This window comes from Mytilus trossulus, chromosome 6 (assembly GCF_036588685.1).
Source record: "Mytilus trossulus isolate FHL-02 chromosome 6, PNRI_Mtr1.1.1.hap1, whole genome shotgun sequence".
In the NCBI taxonomy this organism is placed as follows: Eukaryota; Metazoa; Mollusca; class Bivalvia; order Mytilida; family Mytilidae; genus Mytilus; species Mytilus trossulus.
The window spans coordinates 72,234,580-72,254,105 of NC_086378.1; the positions used below are offsets into that span (position 1 = coordinate 72,234,580).

A 19,526-nucleotide genomic window follows, 5' to 3' on the forward strand; every position below is an offset into this window, starting at 1 on the left:
TAACGCTAATATAGGTTAGAAATTACATTATTTACTGATCATTGAAATGTTACGTAGTTTGAATTTCAGGATCATTTAACTTGATATAATTAGATTAAATCTGTGAAATAAAAACATCGGAAAGGCAGTGAAAACAATAAACATTCTCGTTTCTTTTCTTTTTATTTGTCATAAAGAATTATCATCGCACAGTGAAACAACAATTTTTTTGTTTTAAAGATTTAACTGAGTGAACATTCAAGATTAACTTAATTTACACAAACGAACTTCAAGAATGGTTTCATATCTGAATCAGAAGCATCGTTATATGAATCAACGTACATACGAGGATAATCGGAGGTAACTTTTATCATCCCAGAGCATTCCTTATACGTTGATTGTGATACCAGACAACTGGGTTGACACAGTTTACCATAGGAGTCGTATGCTCTTACAAATGCTTTTGTTTCTCCAGACACTGGCTTCTCAAAGGCAATACTACCAACTGATTCAGAAGTGAGTATCCGTTCGTCTACAGTAATGTATTCCATTTGTCTACCACGATAGGAGATTCCATCAGTTTGAACAGTAATATTGAATGTTCCTTTGTTTTTTAGTCGATAATATTCTGGAATACAATTTCTCGCCTTTTTGGTTATTATCGCTATTGGGGACACAGCCCAATTGTCTGTATCATTTGGAATCCAATTGAATGAACTGTTATTTCTCATCTCTTGTCTCGGGTGCAACTTTCTATCAAAGACGATTTTGATATTGTTGCCTACGAAGCTTGAATCTATTGATCTGCGCTGACGACCCCTAGTTCTAGGATCTACGAGACGTGCCGTAAACCTTTTTGTAATTGTCGGAGCCTTGTTAGCTGTAGATCGCTGTTTGTCTTCTTTTGAATCAAATCCAGAGGCTCCATCTGACCCGACATCTGACATCACCCCGGCAGAAGGTTGTGCTAGAGTTTTAACACTTTCTGGTATTCTTGTCTTTGTCCCCGTGTACCAGTTTTTGACACTTGTAAAACCATTTTGACGTCTAAAATCATACCTAGATCTTGCAATACATGCCTTTTTCTTTCTATCACAAAATAAAAATCCTTTATGCGCTTTTCCACATTTGTTTTTACAAGTTGTGGCGTCTGCATACCTGTAAAATCTACGTGTAATTGAGTTACTATACCCATCAAGGTTCGTGTGTGGTCCCAAACCATCCATAGGTCTATTTGGTAAATGGTAGGAATTAGTAGTTGGAGGATAGTCTGTTTCTGAATTTATTCCAAACTTTTTTTGTCATTGCCTAAATTTTTCCCAAAGATAATCTATATAACAATGATGAAGAAAGAAAACGGGATCCATTGGACTAGTATAGACGCCACCCATATGTCCATCCTCACCTCCAACCCACATGTGAACACTATCATGATGTGCTTCAAGATTTGCCTCGTCTGATCCAGCTGTCGGTGTTAAAATTTCTCTGTGATATTTCTTTTTAAAAACTTGTTGTAGTGTTTGAGGATTGATAAGTGAACTGAAACGTCCTGGAATGTCACGTCTTAATAGTGATTGCGGTTTTGTAGGAGTTTTCCAGAACGCAAATGGACCAGAAAATACCACGCCTTTCGGGTTTCCCAAAAAGATTTTCGTGAATAAGATAGAATCCTCTGGGTTTTCCATCAAGAATTCAAGTGTTGAATCCCAGTATGGAAGAGCCACAGACTCCTCTGTTCTTTTTTCGAAGAGCATTTTCGAACCTGTAATTTCAAAGTTTGATATATAAACAACGCTTCTACTACTAATTATAAATTAATAGGTTATATATATATAATTTTTTTTAATGCTATGTTCCTTTAATTTCTTGTTTACATTTGTATGTATGTGCTATTGTACTACATATGGAAATGATTTTCACATACATAATGTATCTCCCTCATGCATAGCTTTGATTCATTGTGCGGGGACATCTTTTTTACAGATTTTTGGTGTTACAATACTAACAAGTTATCACAATTTCTCTTCAGTGAATTTTGATAACTGCCGATGACTTCCTATGGTAAAGAAAAGAAGACGGAGGAAAAGTAGTACTAGGTCTGTCATTTCAGGCATGTTCGGTGTGAGATTAGGCTCCGAATTGAAGACCGTAATTTGATTGTTTACTTTTACAAACTGTGACTTGTATAGAGAGTTGTCTCATTGGCAGTCGTACCACATATACCTATATCTAATAATAACCTGTTACCTCAAACATGTAGTATCCATGATATTGACGCTATGACAACACTTACACTTATCTTCATTTAATTTGTTTGGAGGAACAATATATATTTAATTATAATAATGGGGTGTGAAATAACTTCAAGTGTATGTAAGTACTGTATCTGTCTTTTGTTTTTATGTCAGTTGTTTTTTTGAGTTTGTGATTTACATTTTTTATTGTTTGGTCTTCTGTTGTGACATTACACTACTGTCTGAAGTCGAAAGAGGGCATGTTTAATGCTAACACAGTTTTTATTTGACTATCCCACGTAAAAAGGCTGCAAGTAAGTGGTTGTCAGTGGTTGCTGTTTGTTATACTTGATTAGCTCGTTTAGGTATTGATAAGGCCATTGTTTTTGTTTGATTTATTTCATAGTATATCACTTCGGGGCCCTATATAACTGTCTATATGTTATATGTTTCTCTCACATTATTAAAAGCATTTACATTTAATTGGCAGAGGGTAATAAGTTGTACAATTGGCAAGAATATAAAATCTTCAAATTTGGGTAAAATCAATGTCAACTCTATTAGTATTTTTAAACAAATCGCTATGCATTAGCAAGTAAAACCATGTTTACGAAACGTACTAGGTTATCAAACAATCAAACATCATAAATTATCATCTTTTATCAATATGCCGTATTTAAAGATGCATCTTAAGGAATTTCTGTCAGATGTTCGAACTTCTTGTTTTTTTCCTTCCGATACAGGGTAAAATAGTTTGCCCTTCAACACCCATTTTTTCTTTACCTAGACTGTAATAGCTCATAAAATTTTATTTACCGAAATTCAAGCAGATTCTTCAGTTGTTTTGTTTAGAACCTAATAATATCATGTAAAAGTAAAAGTCCGAATCAGCCTTCTCTCGACATTTGAAAAACAAGTTGTCTTAAATATAAGCTCCATAACATTCCAATATTTTTATTTTGCTCTTCTGGCTTATACCGTGTATACTATCAATGTTAAATTCTAGATTTTTTAAAGTTTTCATAAGTATATTCTTGAACATTGTTAAAACCGATGTTTATTAGAAACACCTCTAAATAAAAAGATGCGAAAGTATCAATACAAGCTATAAGTAGACGAAACAACAACTATGGGAAATAGAAAAACGACAGGAGGGCATACAACAATCAACATTCACTTCACGGAAACAACCCCGAAAAGAAAAAAACAATTGATTGAAAGCAGGCGCTCTGAAATAATAATCATTTACTAGCATATATTAACAATGATATATATCTCACATTAGGCAGTAATATCTATGCCAGCTGACAAAATTTGGACCTCCATGTGCAGAATATTCGGTGTCTCCCTGATGAACCAATGCAATCACATCATATTGGTTTGGTTTTACCGACTAAAACATACATCATTTGCAATTTAAATGGTTAAATGCTGACAGAAATATACTTTTAGAATTATCATTGAATTGTGTCTATTTGTTTTTTATCAACCATTTTTAACATAAGAAAATGCCTGTACCAAGTCAGGAATACGACAGTTGTTATCCATTCGTTTGATATTTTAACATTTGTTTATAACCTTTCCACTTTCCACTTTTATAGGAGTCAGGTAATTTTGTTATTTAACTCTGAAAACAAGAGAGAATGCAAACAGGTTGAACATAATTGAATATTTTAAAGAGGGAAGACTTATAATAAATTAAAACCCCCTGAAATGGGGATGAAAGCTGAATAAAAAGCAGGATGATTTTACACTCGTGCTAAAAATTCAGAAAATTTACTACTGTGACAGTGTTAACGGAAGAGGGTTTCACCCTGTAGCGATGAATGCAGACTTTATGTTGAAATAAGCGGAAGTTCTAGATAGTTCACCTCATACTTTATATTTTTGATTACTTGAAAGAAATCTGTTTACAAAAAGTCCTTATGGGTCCAAACTCTGGCTACTATTATCATTAGAAGAACCTACGATCACGTCCAGGTTTTGGTTGACTTCTTGTTGTTTAGTCTTGTTTTCTATTTAGTATTTTTTTTAACTTGTCTTGCCATGCCGGTCTTATTTCTTTCAAGGTTTGAAAGTTCCCTTAGGATTATTCACATGATTTTATTCGTTTCTTTTAGTCAAATTAATAGATAGAATTACGATTAATGATAGCTTCTTAAACTAAATGTTTATTCCGTAAAAGCGACATATTTGTCAATTAAAAAAAAAAGGTAGAGGAAATCAATCTATGCAATAAAAAGGCAGTACATACATTATTCAGTCTCATTAAAAGTCCCTTTCTTAATAACCTTTTGCCTGAATTTTGGACTTTTTGGAGAAAACCCACTATTAATAAAACTATAACCTTTTGAGCAATTATAACAATAAGGAAAAGTTTTAATTAACTATACAATAAGATTTTGATAAAGATATTTAGTATGGTTATTGAGAAATTTCAAAAACTAAGCTAGCAAAAGTGGAAAAAAATAGTTCATAGTTTTAACCTTGACTTCATTTTCGGTTTTTGTAATATTTGACATCAAATCAAAAGAACCAATGTATGGTTTGCCACTTACAAATGCACATACATCAAATCAAATACACAAAAGAGATATAATTCTCATATGGAGTCTATAATTTGCATATATAAAAATTAATCTCCATATTCTGAGGATGTAACAACCAAAAATAAGTTGTTGTTATCTTTTATGGGTGCGAACAATAGTGCAAACATTTTGTTTTTAAAGATAACAGTTCAGGCAAGCAATATTAGTCCCCTAACAGTATTAACTTTTTAAAACTATATACCAAATGCCTAATGTGACATACAGGGCAATAAAAAGACAGAAAAACACAGAAAGAATAATAATAATCATAAAAAAGAGTTGGAAGATGAATTTCATTTCATCATTACATGTTCAGAAATTAATAAAACTAGGATCAAAATGTTTAATGAAATTTCTAATATTGTCCCCTGTTTTAATTCCATGAGTGAAGAAAATAAATTTGATTTTATATTTTCCTGCGAAGAATGTGATATTTTACTTATCATTGTTAACTACATAAGTGAAATGTATAATGAGAGAAACAATTATAATGTCAATATATGAACTGTGTAATGTATATTATAACATATTTTTTGATACATAAGCATAATATTTTAATACATAACTTTAAAGAGGAGGCATGCTGTCAAAAATAGTATTATAATTAATACTATTAATCTATGTTTTTGTTTTTCTTTCAATGCTACATGTTTGTAGTGTAACTGTTTATTGACTATCGTTTTGTAATTTTAATATGCCTGTTTTTTTTTTTTTTTGTTGGGTATTTTAGTAACAATCCTATTGTTTGGATTTCAAACTAATAAAATTCTTATTCTTATTCTTATTCTTATTAACAAATTATATAGGTTTATTTTATGTGCCGCCTATCAGAAGGGAAGATCTCTACAATGTCTGTATTTTTCACTTGTTTTCAAGGACATAAATGTTGTGACAGTATTGGAATTTGAAAAAAAGTCAACAAAACTTTTTTTCATCCAAGAAACTAAAAGCAACTGAGAATATTTTAGATAGTTTTAGTTTGAAAATGTTGTTTTATGACATTTTACTACGTTAAGAATTTGCGCACAGGCCTATTTTATATAAGGAACTATGATATTCAAAAGATATAGTTTACTAATGTCTCAATTTTGTGATTTAATAAAAGAAATTCATATTAAAAGAAAAAGTATATCTATAAACAATAAATTATATCAATATGTATTTATCATATAAAATAGTGCATTTATGAAGCTAATATTTTAAGTATGTAGAACAAGCGTTTTAAACTTACTTTATCGTCCTTCAATGATCTGACTGCGTCTAAGAAAGCTTCTCTTTCGTTTTCACTTAATGTTCGAATGTCTTTCCGTACGCGCAATTTATTTTTTCCTTTAGATTGTCGTCTTAGCCGAATGTGTATTTCTCTCCCAATAGAATCTAACCAAGCAAAGGCATCCTTTCCTAGGCGTGTCCTGCTACTATTTTTGTACATTTGTCCTAAAAAAGATTCTAAACAGCTCGTCTGAACGTCATAGGCAGTGACATTTTTAGCAATTTGTGCAGAGTAGCATTCCTCTAACATTGGTGGAATTATGTCCTCCATAATAATTGCTGACGCCGGAATAAGAAACAACAAAAGGAAATAAGACGCCATTATCTGAAAAAAAAATGAAAACAAATCTCATAAATCGGCGATAGAATACACATTTGAATGGTTTTTTTCAGTTGTGCAAAATAAATGTTTTGATTGAAAAAAAAAATTCTCTAATACAGAAATTATTTCAAAAATTAGAAAACAAAATCCACTATACGAATTTACAAAGTGAATTCTTATGTGTCCATTTTTATCCCAGCATATATTCCAAAATACTAAAGCATTTATTTTTCATTCAAACGTCTTTTTAATTCACCAGGAGAGGTGAGTTCTCTATAGTTTAATTTAAAAAAAATCCTCATGCGGATATACCTTAAACATTTTAAAATTTTAGATAAAGTTTCCAACTGGAACTTTAAATTCCACGGATGTTTATTATTGTTTTAAAAAAATTACTTTTCAAATTTGAAATAAAAACAAGAACACATCTGTGTCGTATTATACTCACCTTTATTCCAGGTTGTCTATTGACGGAAGTACCGACTGCAGCCTTTTATATAGTAAGAACTACTCGAAACGCAAGGTGGTCTTCTATGTGCATTTAATCGTCTAAAAAAATTGCATAACTTATTCTTAAAAAAATATTTATAATTTTTGACATTTTTATGATATTCGAACCAGTAAGAAACATATAATATGGCAGGTACAAAGTAGGTTTATTAAGTATCCCGGATGCTGTCCAGGTGTAACAAACTGTTCATCTTGAGTTTAAATGTATGATGAAAAAAAATAATATTTATCAAATGTTTCCTGCTTCTTATTTTGAAAAACAACTTCATTTTTTTTAATTATAGAAATGGTTTAGGTAAAAATTCAAGGTTTCAACTACAAACGTGAGACAGGATTAATCAATTATTGCTAACCGTCTACGTCATTTGTTCACGTGAGGCAGGATTACTCAATTATTGCTAACCTTCTACGTCATTTGTTCACGTGAGGCAGGATTACTCAATGATTGCTAACCTTCTACGTCATTTGTTCACGTAAGGCAGAATTAATCATTGCTTGCTAACTTTCTACGTCATTTGTTCATGTGAGGCAGGATTACTGAAGGATTTCTAATCTTTACGTCATTTGTTCACGTGAGGCAGACTTAATCATTGCTTGCTAACTTGCTACGTCATTTGTTCATGTGATGCAGGATTACTGAAGGATTTCTAATCTTTACGTCATTTGTTCACGTGAGGCAGGAGTAGATTACCTTAGCTGCATTTGGCACAACTTTTTGGAATTTTGGGTCCTCAATGCTCTTCAACTTTGTATTTGTTTGGCTTTTTAACTATTTTGATTTGAGCGTCACTGATGAGTCTTATGTAGACGAAACGCGCGTCTGGCGTATAAAATTATAATCCTGGTACTTTTGATAACTATCTACAATTAATCATTGCTTGCTAACTTTCTACGTCATTTGTTCATGTGAGGCAGAATTACTGAAGGATTTCTAATCTTTACGTCATTTGTTCACGTGAGGCAGACTTAATCATTGCTTGCTAACTTGCTACGTCATTTGTTCATGTGAGGCAGAATTAATCATTGCTTGCTAACTTGCTACGTCATTTGTTCATGTGAGGCAGGATTACTGAAGGATTTCTAATCTTTACGTCATTAGGTCTCTGGTGTAGTGCTGTCTCATTCGCAATGATTGGTTACAAAGTTTTGATTTACAATAAAAACCGACATTGTTTGATCATACAAATAATCACACTTTTACAAACTCTATTCCAATTTATATTTTTTTAAAGAAGTTTACATGTGATAAAATAAACACCAAAAATTATACGTCCCTTTTTGTGGCGTTGATACGTTCGTGTGACGCACAGTTCAGAACTCTATAAAGTTGCACTGGTGAACTGTCGTAGATTTAAAAAGGCCCCGGTGGCCGAGTGGTCTAGTAATTACTACTGTAATCCCTAGCCAGTCAACACTGATGTTGTAAGTTCGAATCCCGTTCATGCGGGTGCACTCGACTCCAATTTCAATTGACTAGGTTTTGTCAGTTTTCCTATCAAAGGTCGGTGGTATTCCCCAGGCACTCTAGATTCCTCCACCAATAAAAACTGGCCGCCACGAAAAATCCGAAATGCGGTGCTCAAAAGTGGCGTTAAAACACCAAAAATCAAATCAAATAAAAAAATCAATTTAATTGGAAGTTTCCATGGCTTTTCTGTGGTTTACATGTAGTAATGTACTATTATATTACTTAATTATGTATTTTACTGCCTTGAGTGTTCTTTTATTTATTTGTACTGTATCCCTGTCACGTAATGTTGTCACTTAAACGGTATTGTATACGTTGCTATATGAGCGGGAGGTTTGGCTAACCAATAAACCAGGTTCAACACATCTTTTCTTTCTTAAAATTTCCTGTTTCAGTCATAAAGATGGCAGTTGTTATCAAATAGTCCATTTCTATGTATGTTTACCTTTATATTTGTAAAAGTTGAGTGTTTCTGTTGTTCCGTTGTTTTTCTTTTAATAGTTTGATTTATTTCGCTTAATCGATCGATGTCTACTGTACAGCAGTATAATACTGTTGCCTTTATTCAGTACCTTTATTCAGTAAGTTGTTGACTTAACATGTAAATAATTGGAACAAACTGTGCCCCTCTACTTGCCGACTTGTTTCTTTATTATTACTGGCTTCATGAAGGAACTTCTAAGGAAGAAATACAAGAAGTTGGCAATATCCTTTAATATCTACTTTCTGCTATATAGATGATGTTCTTCACTAAATAATTCAAAATTGGTGACTATGTGGAACGCATCTATCCCATCGAACTCAAGATAAAGGATACTACAGATACAGTTAAGTCGACCTCATATCTTGACTTACATCTAGAAATTGACAATGAGAGTCGATTAAAAACAAAACTTTACGACAAAAGAGATGATTGCAGCTTTCTTATTGTACACTTTCCATTTCTAAGTATCAACATTCCAGCAGCACCTGCATACGGGGTATATATCTCCCATTTGAAACGATGTTCCCGTGCTTGCATTTCCTATCATGATTTTCTTGATAGAGGGTTGCTGCTCACAAGGAAGCTATTAAACCAAGAGTTTCAAATGGTAAAGTTGAAATCATCCCTTCGTAAATTTTACGGACGCCATCACGAGTTGGTTGACCGTTATGGAATAACCGTCTAACAAATGATATCGGATATGTTACATGCGTCGTAACTTCAATCTCCTCCCCATTCATGAATGTGACCTACCGAATTAGACTTTTACCGGATTAGTTATCACATAAGCAACACAACGGATGCCACATGTGGAGCAGGATCTGCTTACCCTTCCGGAGCACCTGAGATCATTGTATTTTTTGGTGGGGTTCGTATTGTTTATTTTTTAATTTTCTATGTTGTGTCATGCATGTCATGTGTACTTATGTTTGTCTATTTGTCTTTTTCATCTTTAGCCATGACGTTGTCAGTTTATTTTGGATTATTGAGTTTGACTGTCCCTTTGGTATCTTTCGTACCTCTTTTACATGTAAATGAAATATATTATGATATATGCGAAAGATACGTCATGGATACATCATCGAAATAAACTTGTTTTGTAACTACTAATATCAACCTTTATTTACTATTTTGATTTGAACTTAAATCAGTTTAAAATTGTTTGACCCACAATGTTTACCGGAAACTTCACCGATCAACAAAAAATAAATTGATGTACGATGTTGAGGGGTTATCATGAAAACAAATTCCCTAAACGAAATCGATGTAAGAGTTTTACCTTGATGCACATAAATGCATAACTAGAGCTCTGATGGAAAATTTTCTCATTGGCAATCATACCTCATCATTTTAAGTTGACAAATAAAGAAACAACGAGATATTGTAGACTATGATTATGTTCAGAAGAATGATTCGCGTAGTGATATACGGATAGACAAACAATATTTTGAGTTGCAATCATAACCTTTTTTTCATGTTTTATCTTTATGTTTCTATTATATAAGATACCAGTTTGCGGGTGTGGGCACATTTGTGTATGATTGACTGGTTCATGACATATTTGTATAAAATGTTCTGGCACATGGCATTATTAGTATGCATAGGCTTTTGATTTTTGGCACACAGGGGCAATACACCGGGATAATGTGTTGCTTATTATTACAAAAATGAATGATAAAGGTAAGTGCGTTGACATATTACGTATCTTGTTGGTAATCATCTCAAGTCACATCAATAGAATTAGGAATGGAAATGGGGAATGTATCAAAGAGACAACAACCCGACCATAGAACAAAGGTCACCAACAGGTCTTCAATGTAACGAGAAATTCCCAAACCCGGAGGCGTCCTTCAGCTGGCCCCTAAACAAATATATACTAGTTCAGAGAAAATGAACACTCAAGTACTTTCAAATATGGAAACCTTTATTATACCAAACTGTTTCGACTTGCACGTGTTTGGAATATAATGGAATTAGGTGTGAGAGGTTAATCTAGCTTCTTGTATACTATCAGGTTGAATACCCCTTTATCTGCATATGACAATCCCTGTACTAATTCAGTAATATGACAGTTACTATTCATTCGTTTGGTGTGTTTGAGCTTTTGATTGTCCCATTTAATAACTTAAAGGGACTTTTCATTTTACTCGGAGTTACTTTTTTTGTGATTTTACTTTTTGGAGTCAATTATGAGATTCATATCGGCAACATTCATTTAAATACTTTTGCTATACTGGCTACATTTTTGATAAGTAAACACGCTCGCATAGAAACTGTCAAGAAATATGTTCATTAATCCTTTCAATACTATTGCTGTAAGCATTTTGTGACACGGTTTCATATAGGATTGTTTTTGTTATGGCCGCCAGTTTGATCTATACGGTACTACTCAGATGATAAATTTCATTGAATGTTAAAATTTTTCACCAATTTTTTCAAATGTAAATTGTTATAAGTGTCCTATATTGCAAGGTTATTACTGAACTTATAACTACAAGAAGAGAAGATTTGTTTGAGACATTACGATCGCTATGTTTGTTCTACACGCTCTAACGTTCGGAGATATGTCGGAGTAAGTGAATTTTGAAAGATAAACGTAATTATTGTCGTTGCAATTTGAAAATATTCATGATCATCAGTGTTAGGTAAATCGTATTATCTTCTTTTTTTTTTTTACGTTAGATGTATGTGGCTTTTATTTAAAATTTCTTCTAGTATAGTCAATACACTTCCTTTTGTTTATAAAACCTTCACTTTTTGGATTGAGCATTTAACATGAGGTTCAGTCCAAAGTACATGGTTAATCATTCTGCATTTTAAATGATTTATCATCTAATTGTATTGTTTTATGTGTTGTTAAAATATGTTATTCAAATTAGGTCCGATCAAAATGAAGTCTTTAATTGTCCATTGTTTATAAGTTTAGTCGTACAAATGTGTTTTACCCAAACTCTTGTTAACGCACTGTGTTTTAGTTGTGTAACCATAAGACAAAAATTGAAATATAAAATATGAAACAGTGAATGCCTTCATTATATTCAAATCACCGAAAATGGGGGATAAGAATACAGTTATTTTATTTTAACCCGAACATTCTGTATGTGACTATCCCAAAGGAAGTACCATGGATTAAAATTGTCAATTTTTATGTCATTTAGTCTCTGGTAGAAAATTGTATCATTGGCAATCATTCCTCATCTTTTTCCGACGTAGTCCCGACGTAGTCGGTATAGTTTCGGTTTTTGCACTTTAAACTTAAGGACGCTTCACTATGACAACAGACTACGCATGCTCGAAAATCCTTTCTGTGATTGGACAAAATGCTGTACTGGTGGGTGATTTGGTTGTGTTTGAAGAAACGTCTCGAAAATTATATCGTGATGGAAAGCAAGTTAAAAACTATAAATATTTGAACTAGATCTTACAAAGATTTATATTTTTATTAAAATAATTGTTTCTCCAATAGATCTTTGCATCAATGACAGCTGTTTATTCGGGACAATGATATAATTATATAATTTTTAATGTAAACTTTGTTGTACGAACGTACATGACTTTTAGAACGCACCTACGCATGTGAAATTTCCGCGGGGTTTTGGTGAATGTAAACAGAAAGAAACTACTTATACTACCAATAGTTTCTAGCTTTGTTAACTATGAATTAAGTTTAATGTAAACAGTAGTAAATGTATATTTGTTTCTTTATATTTGCACTAGATTTTTTGACAAATAAAACTTTTAGGTGTCATCACAATATTCTTATATATTATTGCCTTAATATAACAAGCCTTAGTAAAGAATTTCTTGTAGTTACATTCAGATGGAGATTTTATTAAAGAGGTTCTGCATCATTAAGTCATTGTGCTTCTGAAGGTTATTGAAATGATAGTTTTAAAATACATGTATACTCAAATTTAAAAACGTCGGATATCTTTTTTAAAGATAGTTCTTGTTTTATATTTGGTGCATGTATATATATGATGCAGATATTTGATAATTTACATTAGTCTGCTGTTCTCTGCTTAACATTTGATTAGTCAGTTCGAAGGTTTTGGTCTGCATAATTGCACATAGGTAGTGTATGAAATGATATTGATTACTTACAGGAACGTTATTCAGCAAAACAAGCGTTGTTGACATACTACAATTATCCCCTATCTCCTTATTGGAAAAGAAAACCATAAAATACACCTTTCAAAGGACACAGCTGCTTGTCAATCAAATCAAAAGAAGACAAGAATTGATATCCGAGTAAACATAGTACCAGGACTATAGCACATCAGTTGTATTCATTCATAATATGGTAAGATCTGCGGGAAATCATCCTGCACACTATATACAGTTTACATTTTAAGATCACTTATCTAAATAACACAATCGAATTCAATCTTTGCCTGTACCCAGTCAGAAATGTGACATTTCCATTCGTTTAATGTGTGTTAGCGTTTGATTTTACCATTTGACTAAGGAAGTTCCGTTTTGAATATTTCTCGGAGTTCGGTATTTTTTTTTTATTTGACTTTTTTAAGACAAACAAAATTAACTGTAGCGAAAAATAATTTTCTTTTTCCCTTCTATTTTTTATTTTCATCTTATACTAGAATAATTAGTACATTATATTAAAATATTTTGTATGGTCTGACAGAAATATAACAAAAGTTAAAATTTACTTAATTCATACAATCGAACTTCAAAAATGGTTTCATATCTGAATCAGAAGCACCATTATATGAATCAACGTACATATGAGGATAATCGGATGTGACTTTTATCATCCCAGAACATTCCTTATACCTTGATTGCGATACCAGACAACTTGGTTTACACAGTTTACCATAGGAGTCGTATGCTCTTACAAATGCTTTTGTTTCTCCAGACACTGGATTCTCAAAGGCAATACTACCAACTGATTCAGAAGTGAGTGTTCGTTCGTCTACAGTAATGTATTCCGTATGTCTACCACGATAGGAGAATCCATCAGTTTGAAATGTTATGTTGAATGTCCTTTGATTTTGGTCTAGTGTATGTAGTTTGTCATGTTTGTTTGTAATTGCAATTGGGGCCACAGCCCAATTGTCTAAGTTATATGGGATCCAATTTAATGAATTATTATTTCCCATCTCTTGTCTCAGATGCATATCTATATCAAAAGTAATTCTGACATTATTACTTGCAAACCTTTGATCAATTGATCTACGTTGACGACTCTTAGTTCTAGGATCTACGATACGTGCTTTAAATTTTCGTGTAAGTTTTGGAGCCTTGTTAGCTCTAGTTTTCTGTTGGTCTACTTTTAAATCAAATCCGGAGGGAACTCCTCCTTCACTATCAGCTGCAGGTCCGGCTAAGGTTCGAATATTGGGGTTTATATTTCTAACAGGTTCTACAGTTTGAACACTCTGTGGTATTCTAATCTTTCGCCCACCCTGGTACCAGTTTCTAACACTTTTAAATCCATCTTCATTCCTAAAATCGTATCTAGATCTTGCAACACATGCCCTCTTCTTTCTATCACAAAATAAAAATCCTTTTTTCGCTCTTCCACAATTATTTTTACAAGACGGAGCAGGTTCATATCTGTAAATGTTACGTGTAAATGAGTTACTGTATCCATCACTATTTTTTTTTGGTGGTTTCAAATTATCCATAATTCTACTTGGTGAATGGTACGTGTCAGTTGTTGGTGGATAATCAGTTTCTGAATTTATTCCAAATCTTTTTTGTCGTTGTCTGAATTGTTCCCAAAGATAATCTATATAGCAATGATGAAGAAAGAAAACGGGGTCCATTGGACTAGTATAGACGCCACCCATATGTCCATCCTCACCTCCAACCCACACGTGAACACCATCATGGTGGTACTCAAGATTGGCATCATCCTCTACATTTGTTGGTGAAAGAATTTCTCTGTGATATTTTTTTTTAAAAACTTGTTGTAATGTTTGCGGATTGATAAGAGAACTGAGGAGTCCTGGAATGTCGCGTCTCAAAATAGTTGGTGGATCTGTTGGGGTATTCCATAGTGCAAACGGACCTGAATACACAATGCCTTTTGGGTTCCCCAAAAATATTTCTGTAAATAAGATAGTATCCTCTGGTTTGTCCATCAAGTGATCTAGAGTTGAATCCCAGTATGGAAGAGTCACTCGTCTTTTTTTCGTCCGAAGAGCATTTTCGAACCTGTATTTTCAAAATGTGATATTTTAACGATAATTTATATTTAAAATAACAAAACAACTTAATAGATATCATATATAACAGTTTAGTTTAAACATATTTTATTTGCTGAATTAAAGCAGAGTGGAATAGACACAAGAAAAATAATACTTATGAAATCTTCTCCCTAATACAATATAAAATTATAATAATAGTATAATATAATTGACATGCATATAGAGCAAACAGTTTATAGAATATAATACTAGCTTTCATAGGTAAAAAGAGGAGAGAGAGAAAAAAGGAGAAAAAGAACGTTTGAAAATTCATATAATTCTGTAACGATAAAGCGTGTATAATTGTAGATTACGATGATGTTCCGTGCCAGTAACAATAACGCTCTATCAAGGCATACGAAATCTGTTTGACCTTTTTTATGAAATTTTGAACAGGTATAATAGTGGCAAAGCTATATCCAATTTATATCATTTTGAGATGTTATTATGAAATTTGTCTCCCTGATTAATAGATCTGACTCCTTATTCGTGTCAGGCTTAATGTTTTGGTCAAATTTTATCAAATTTTGTTTTATCCGTTTTGAAATTTGTGTTAGGTTTCGGGAAATCTGTGCTTCACTAAATAGACAGTGAATAACGAAATTCGCATCTGCTACAGTACAATTTGTACAATTTATGCTATTTAACTTTTTTTTATTTGTTAGAAATAAGATAATGAGGAACCTTAGGTATAAGATTATGAGGGACCTTAGAAATAAAATAATGAGGAACCTAAGAAATAAGATAATGAGGAACCTTAGAAATAAGATTATGAGGAACCTTAGAAATAATATAATGAGGAACCTTAGAAATAAGATAATGAGGATCCTAAGAAATAAGATAATGAGGAATCTATCACAACGTATCTCATAAACACAAAATGTCAGTTTTCCCCTGAATAAATATGAAGACCAGTTGTACATCCACGAGATTGATTTCCTCGTTTTTTTATGGCGGGGTTTGAATTGCTCATTCTAACGTTTTGTGGGCTAGTGTTTTGTTATCGCATTATCGACTGAGTAATCAAGTACTGTTCACGTAAGTATATTGCCTCACTGATATATGGAATTTGTTTTTAAATTATTCCTCAAATATCTGACATCAATTGACCTCTTGTCGAAGTATTTGAACATATTTTGCTAGGGGATTATTTTGTGTTGATTCTTTACTAAAATTTCCTAATTGAGACAATCAGTTACTTTAGGATTAACACATAATATCTTGATGGTGTAATTAATTGCAATGCTTTTATGTAAACTTTGTGAGGCAACGGAACAATTTACCAACAAATAACCGCTAGCAAAAATGTTTTGACTCTTTTATTTTTTAACCAGAATATTTGGAACTTTCGATCACATTTGATTTTCATTGGCTTCTATTTATCGTAAAACTAAATGTTGTCATGTCGTGACATAAGAACAATATTGATTGGTCGAAATCCCAAAATTGTCCATACATACAATACAATCGTAAACGAAACTATACTGATGCATGAATATCGCCCATGAATAGAACTTAGTATTCAAATAAGTTACGAAAGAATTTCGGCATCAACGTTTATCGAGGTGTTAATTAAGCGACAGCATTGAAACGTACACTACAGAATATTTGATATGCAAATCATATAAGAATCATTAGTATATGTAATAAGAAATAATGTGCAACTTACAATAAGAGGTAATATCTATGCCAACTGACAAAGTTTGGGCCACCATGTGCAGAATCGACGGCGTCTCCTTGGTGCATCAATGCAAGCACATCATATTGGTTTGGATTGACCGACTAAAACATACATTTTAGAAAAAAATAGCAAACTATAATTCTCGTAATCATTCCATGATATTAAATTTAAGTGTATAACAAAGAGTATATTACATATAAATGAGTTTTGCTAAAATATAATTTTTCACCTTTTTGGTGTTTTGGAAAATGTGTCTAAATTAACAAAAACAAAGTTCAAACTTATCATTGCGTTAGATAACATGAGCAAATATTTATTTTTATATTAGACGGTACTGTACGAAGAGTGTGTTATTAAATTGTCTTGACAAATATCGGCTGTACAAATATATTAATGGCGATGTGTTTTAGTGTCAAATTCAAATAAATACTAGTTGCTGAATTAAAAAAAATACAATCAATAACAGGTTAATTTAAAGTTATTGTTTTTTTTCCGAAATCTTGCAGATCATTTAACAAGTATTATAAGAATAGTTCAAGCATCTTTAACCAGTGTCATAGACTTACTTTATCTGCCTTCAATGCTCTTACTGCGTCAAAGAAATCTTCCCTTTCGTCTTCACTTAATGTTCGTATTTCCTTCCGTACGCGCATTATGTTTCTGTTATACTGGTTATTCCTCCCTCTTGACTGTCGTCTCAGCCGAATATGTATATCTCTTCCAAGAGAATCTAACCAGGCATAGGCTTCCTTCCCTAGACGTAACGTACTAGTATTTTTGTACATTTGTCCTAAAAAACTTTCTAAACAGCTCGTTTGAACCTCATATGGGGTTATATTTTTATGAACTTGCCCAGAGTAACATTCCTCTAACATTGGGGGAACTGTGTCCTCCATAATAAGTGCTGACGCCGGAATAAGAAACAGGAATAGGAAATAAGACGCCATTGTCTGAAAAAATATTCAAAAAATCATTAGGCGGCCATAGAATACATATTTGGATGTTTTCTAGTTATGAAAATAAAAATAAAAAACACTATTAATTGATTATAAAGATAACCTAAAAATTAAAGGATTCACTTTTGAATATAATCAAGGATACAAATAAGATATACTCCAAATATGTCGGTCATCAGTGGCGTTAAATCAAATCATTTTAAAAAACCAAAAAGTCACAACAATGTGTCAAGTCTTGCTATTAAGGTCATCCATTCAACGCAAAAAAAAAACCTACTTCTTGTTTCGAATAATTAGAAATTTTATCAACATAAGATGTTTAAACGTAATTGAATCAAGAATATTTCATTTCAAAATAATTGTAATGATAATTGAAGATTTTGTAATTCAAACATTGGTAAATTATAATAGTTAAATTTTTTTCAGCGACGCTGAAAATCCTAACGAATAAATATGTGAAAGTTGACTGTCCCTTTGGTGTCTTTCGTCCCTCTTTGATGACTACGGATTTCAATGAAACATCAGGTATGCATCTATTTGCTTAAGTTCTTTTTTTAATCACAAAACATACGTTTTTTTTTTTATTAAACGTTATTGTCTGATCGAAACAATTGATACCATTACAAGGTGAAGTTGAACTATATAATTTAGATTGTTTTTTTTTCATATCATGCTTTTGATTATTCTAACATCGCTCAGTATCATATTTGTCAAATTTTACACTTGGGTCCCCTCGTTATCAAGAAATTGACATAAATAATGTTTCTAGATGTTAACATTAGCATGGAGCATACCACTAGAGAAATATTTCAATCATTGTCATTATGTTGAATTACTGTATGCAATATTTTAATAGAAATGAAATCAATATAAATGTTCATAGACGCTAGTGTTACATGAACATAATTTACCCCACCAAGTAGATACCTTTTACATATCTTGTAAAGTATATAAGAAATCACGTGCACGAAATCCTTTTTTTTTTTTATTAAAATGTAGATTCCATATTAATTTCAGCTGAGTGCTCTTTTCAAAACATCAATTTGAATAAAAAAAACATTTACTGACATACGTAAAGCATGATGCAATTCCGTTTCACTTTCATTTTAAAAAATAAGGAAATATCCATGCTATTTAATACTTCACCTCACTTCCAGGTTGTGTGATCACGGAAGCGCTCACTGCAACCTTTTATATAGTAAGAGCTTTACGAAACGCAAGGTGGTCCAGGTGCATTTAATCGTCTAAAAAAGTACCCAATTTATTCCTAAAAATATTTATACTATTGTGACATTTTAACGATATGTGTACCAGTAAGGAACATGTAATCTGGCAGGTACGAAGTAGTATATATCCAGGACACTGACCTAACGTAACACACAGTTTTTGTTTTAATATATGACAAAAGTTAAGGAAATAACAAATTTCACAAATTATATCCTGAAAGGTTCAGGGGATCAACCACAAATGTAAGACGGAATAAGTAAAGGGTTACGTCAAGGTTGTCCTGAACATGGTATAGTATAACACTACTATGTAGATAACATGTTCAAAACGTAAGGGTATTTTTTTTTATTGTAACCTTAACAAAAAATACACTCAGTATTATTGTTCACTTGATTATGTTAATTTTATAAACATATACAAAAAGAAAATTAAAAAAATATAAATACGAAATTTGCTAGACCAATACTACTTTGGAGTTTGTTTTGTGAGTACTAATTATACTAATCAAAATTCGTTTTAACATGGATTATTAACGATTGTTTGGTAAAGTTATCTTTAATAGAGTTCTGTAAATCTATAACCATTATAACGTA

General features: G+C 32.1%; 1 protein-coding gene and 1 pseudogene across 1 annotated transcript; both read right to left on the reverse strand.

Moving 5' to 3' along the window:
• Positions 1-248: 248 nt before the first annotated feature.
• On the reverse strand, positions 249-6,395 carry LOC134722984 (tyrosinase-like protein; annotated as a pseudogene).
• Positions 6,396-13,432: 7,037 nt separating this feature from the next.
• Positions 13,433-18,865, reverse strand: LOC134721806 (tyrosinase-like protein). The gene is made up of 4 exons (XM_063585036.1): positions 18,853-18,865; positions 17,317-17,700; positions 16,739-16,851; positions 13,433-15,037 (listed from the first exon to the last, which is right to left on the reverse strand). Exons 2-4 carry the CDS (start codon positions 17,695-17,697, stop codon positions 13,528-13,530), a joined length of 2,004 nt encoding a protein of 667 aa, XP_063441106.1. The 5' UTR covers positions 17,698-17,700; positions 18,853-18,865; the 3' UTR covers positions 13,433-13,527.
• Positions 18,866-19,526: the final 661 nt, after the last annotated feature.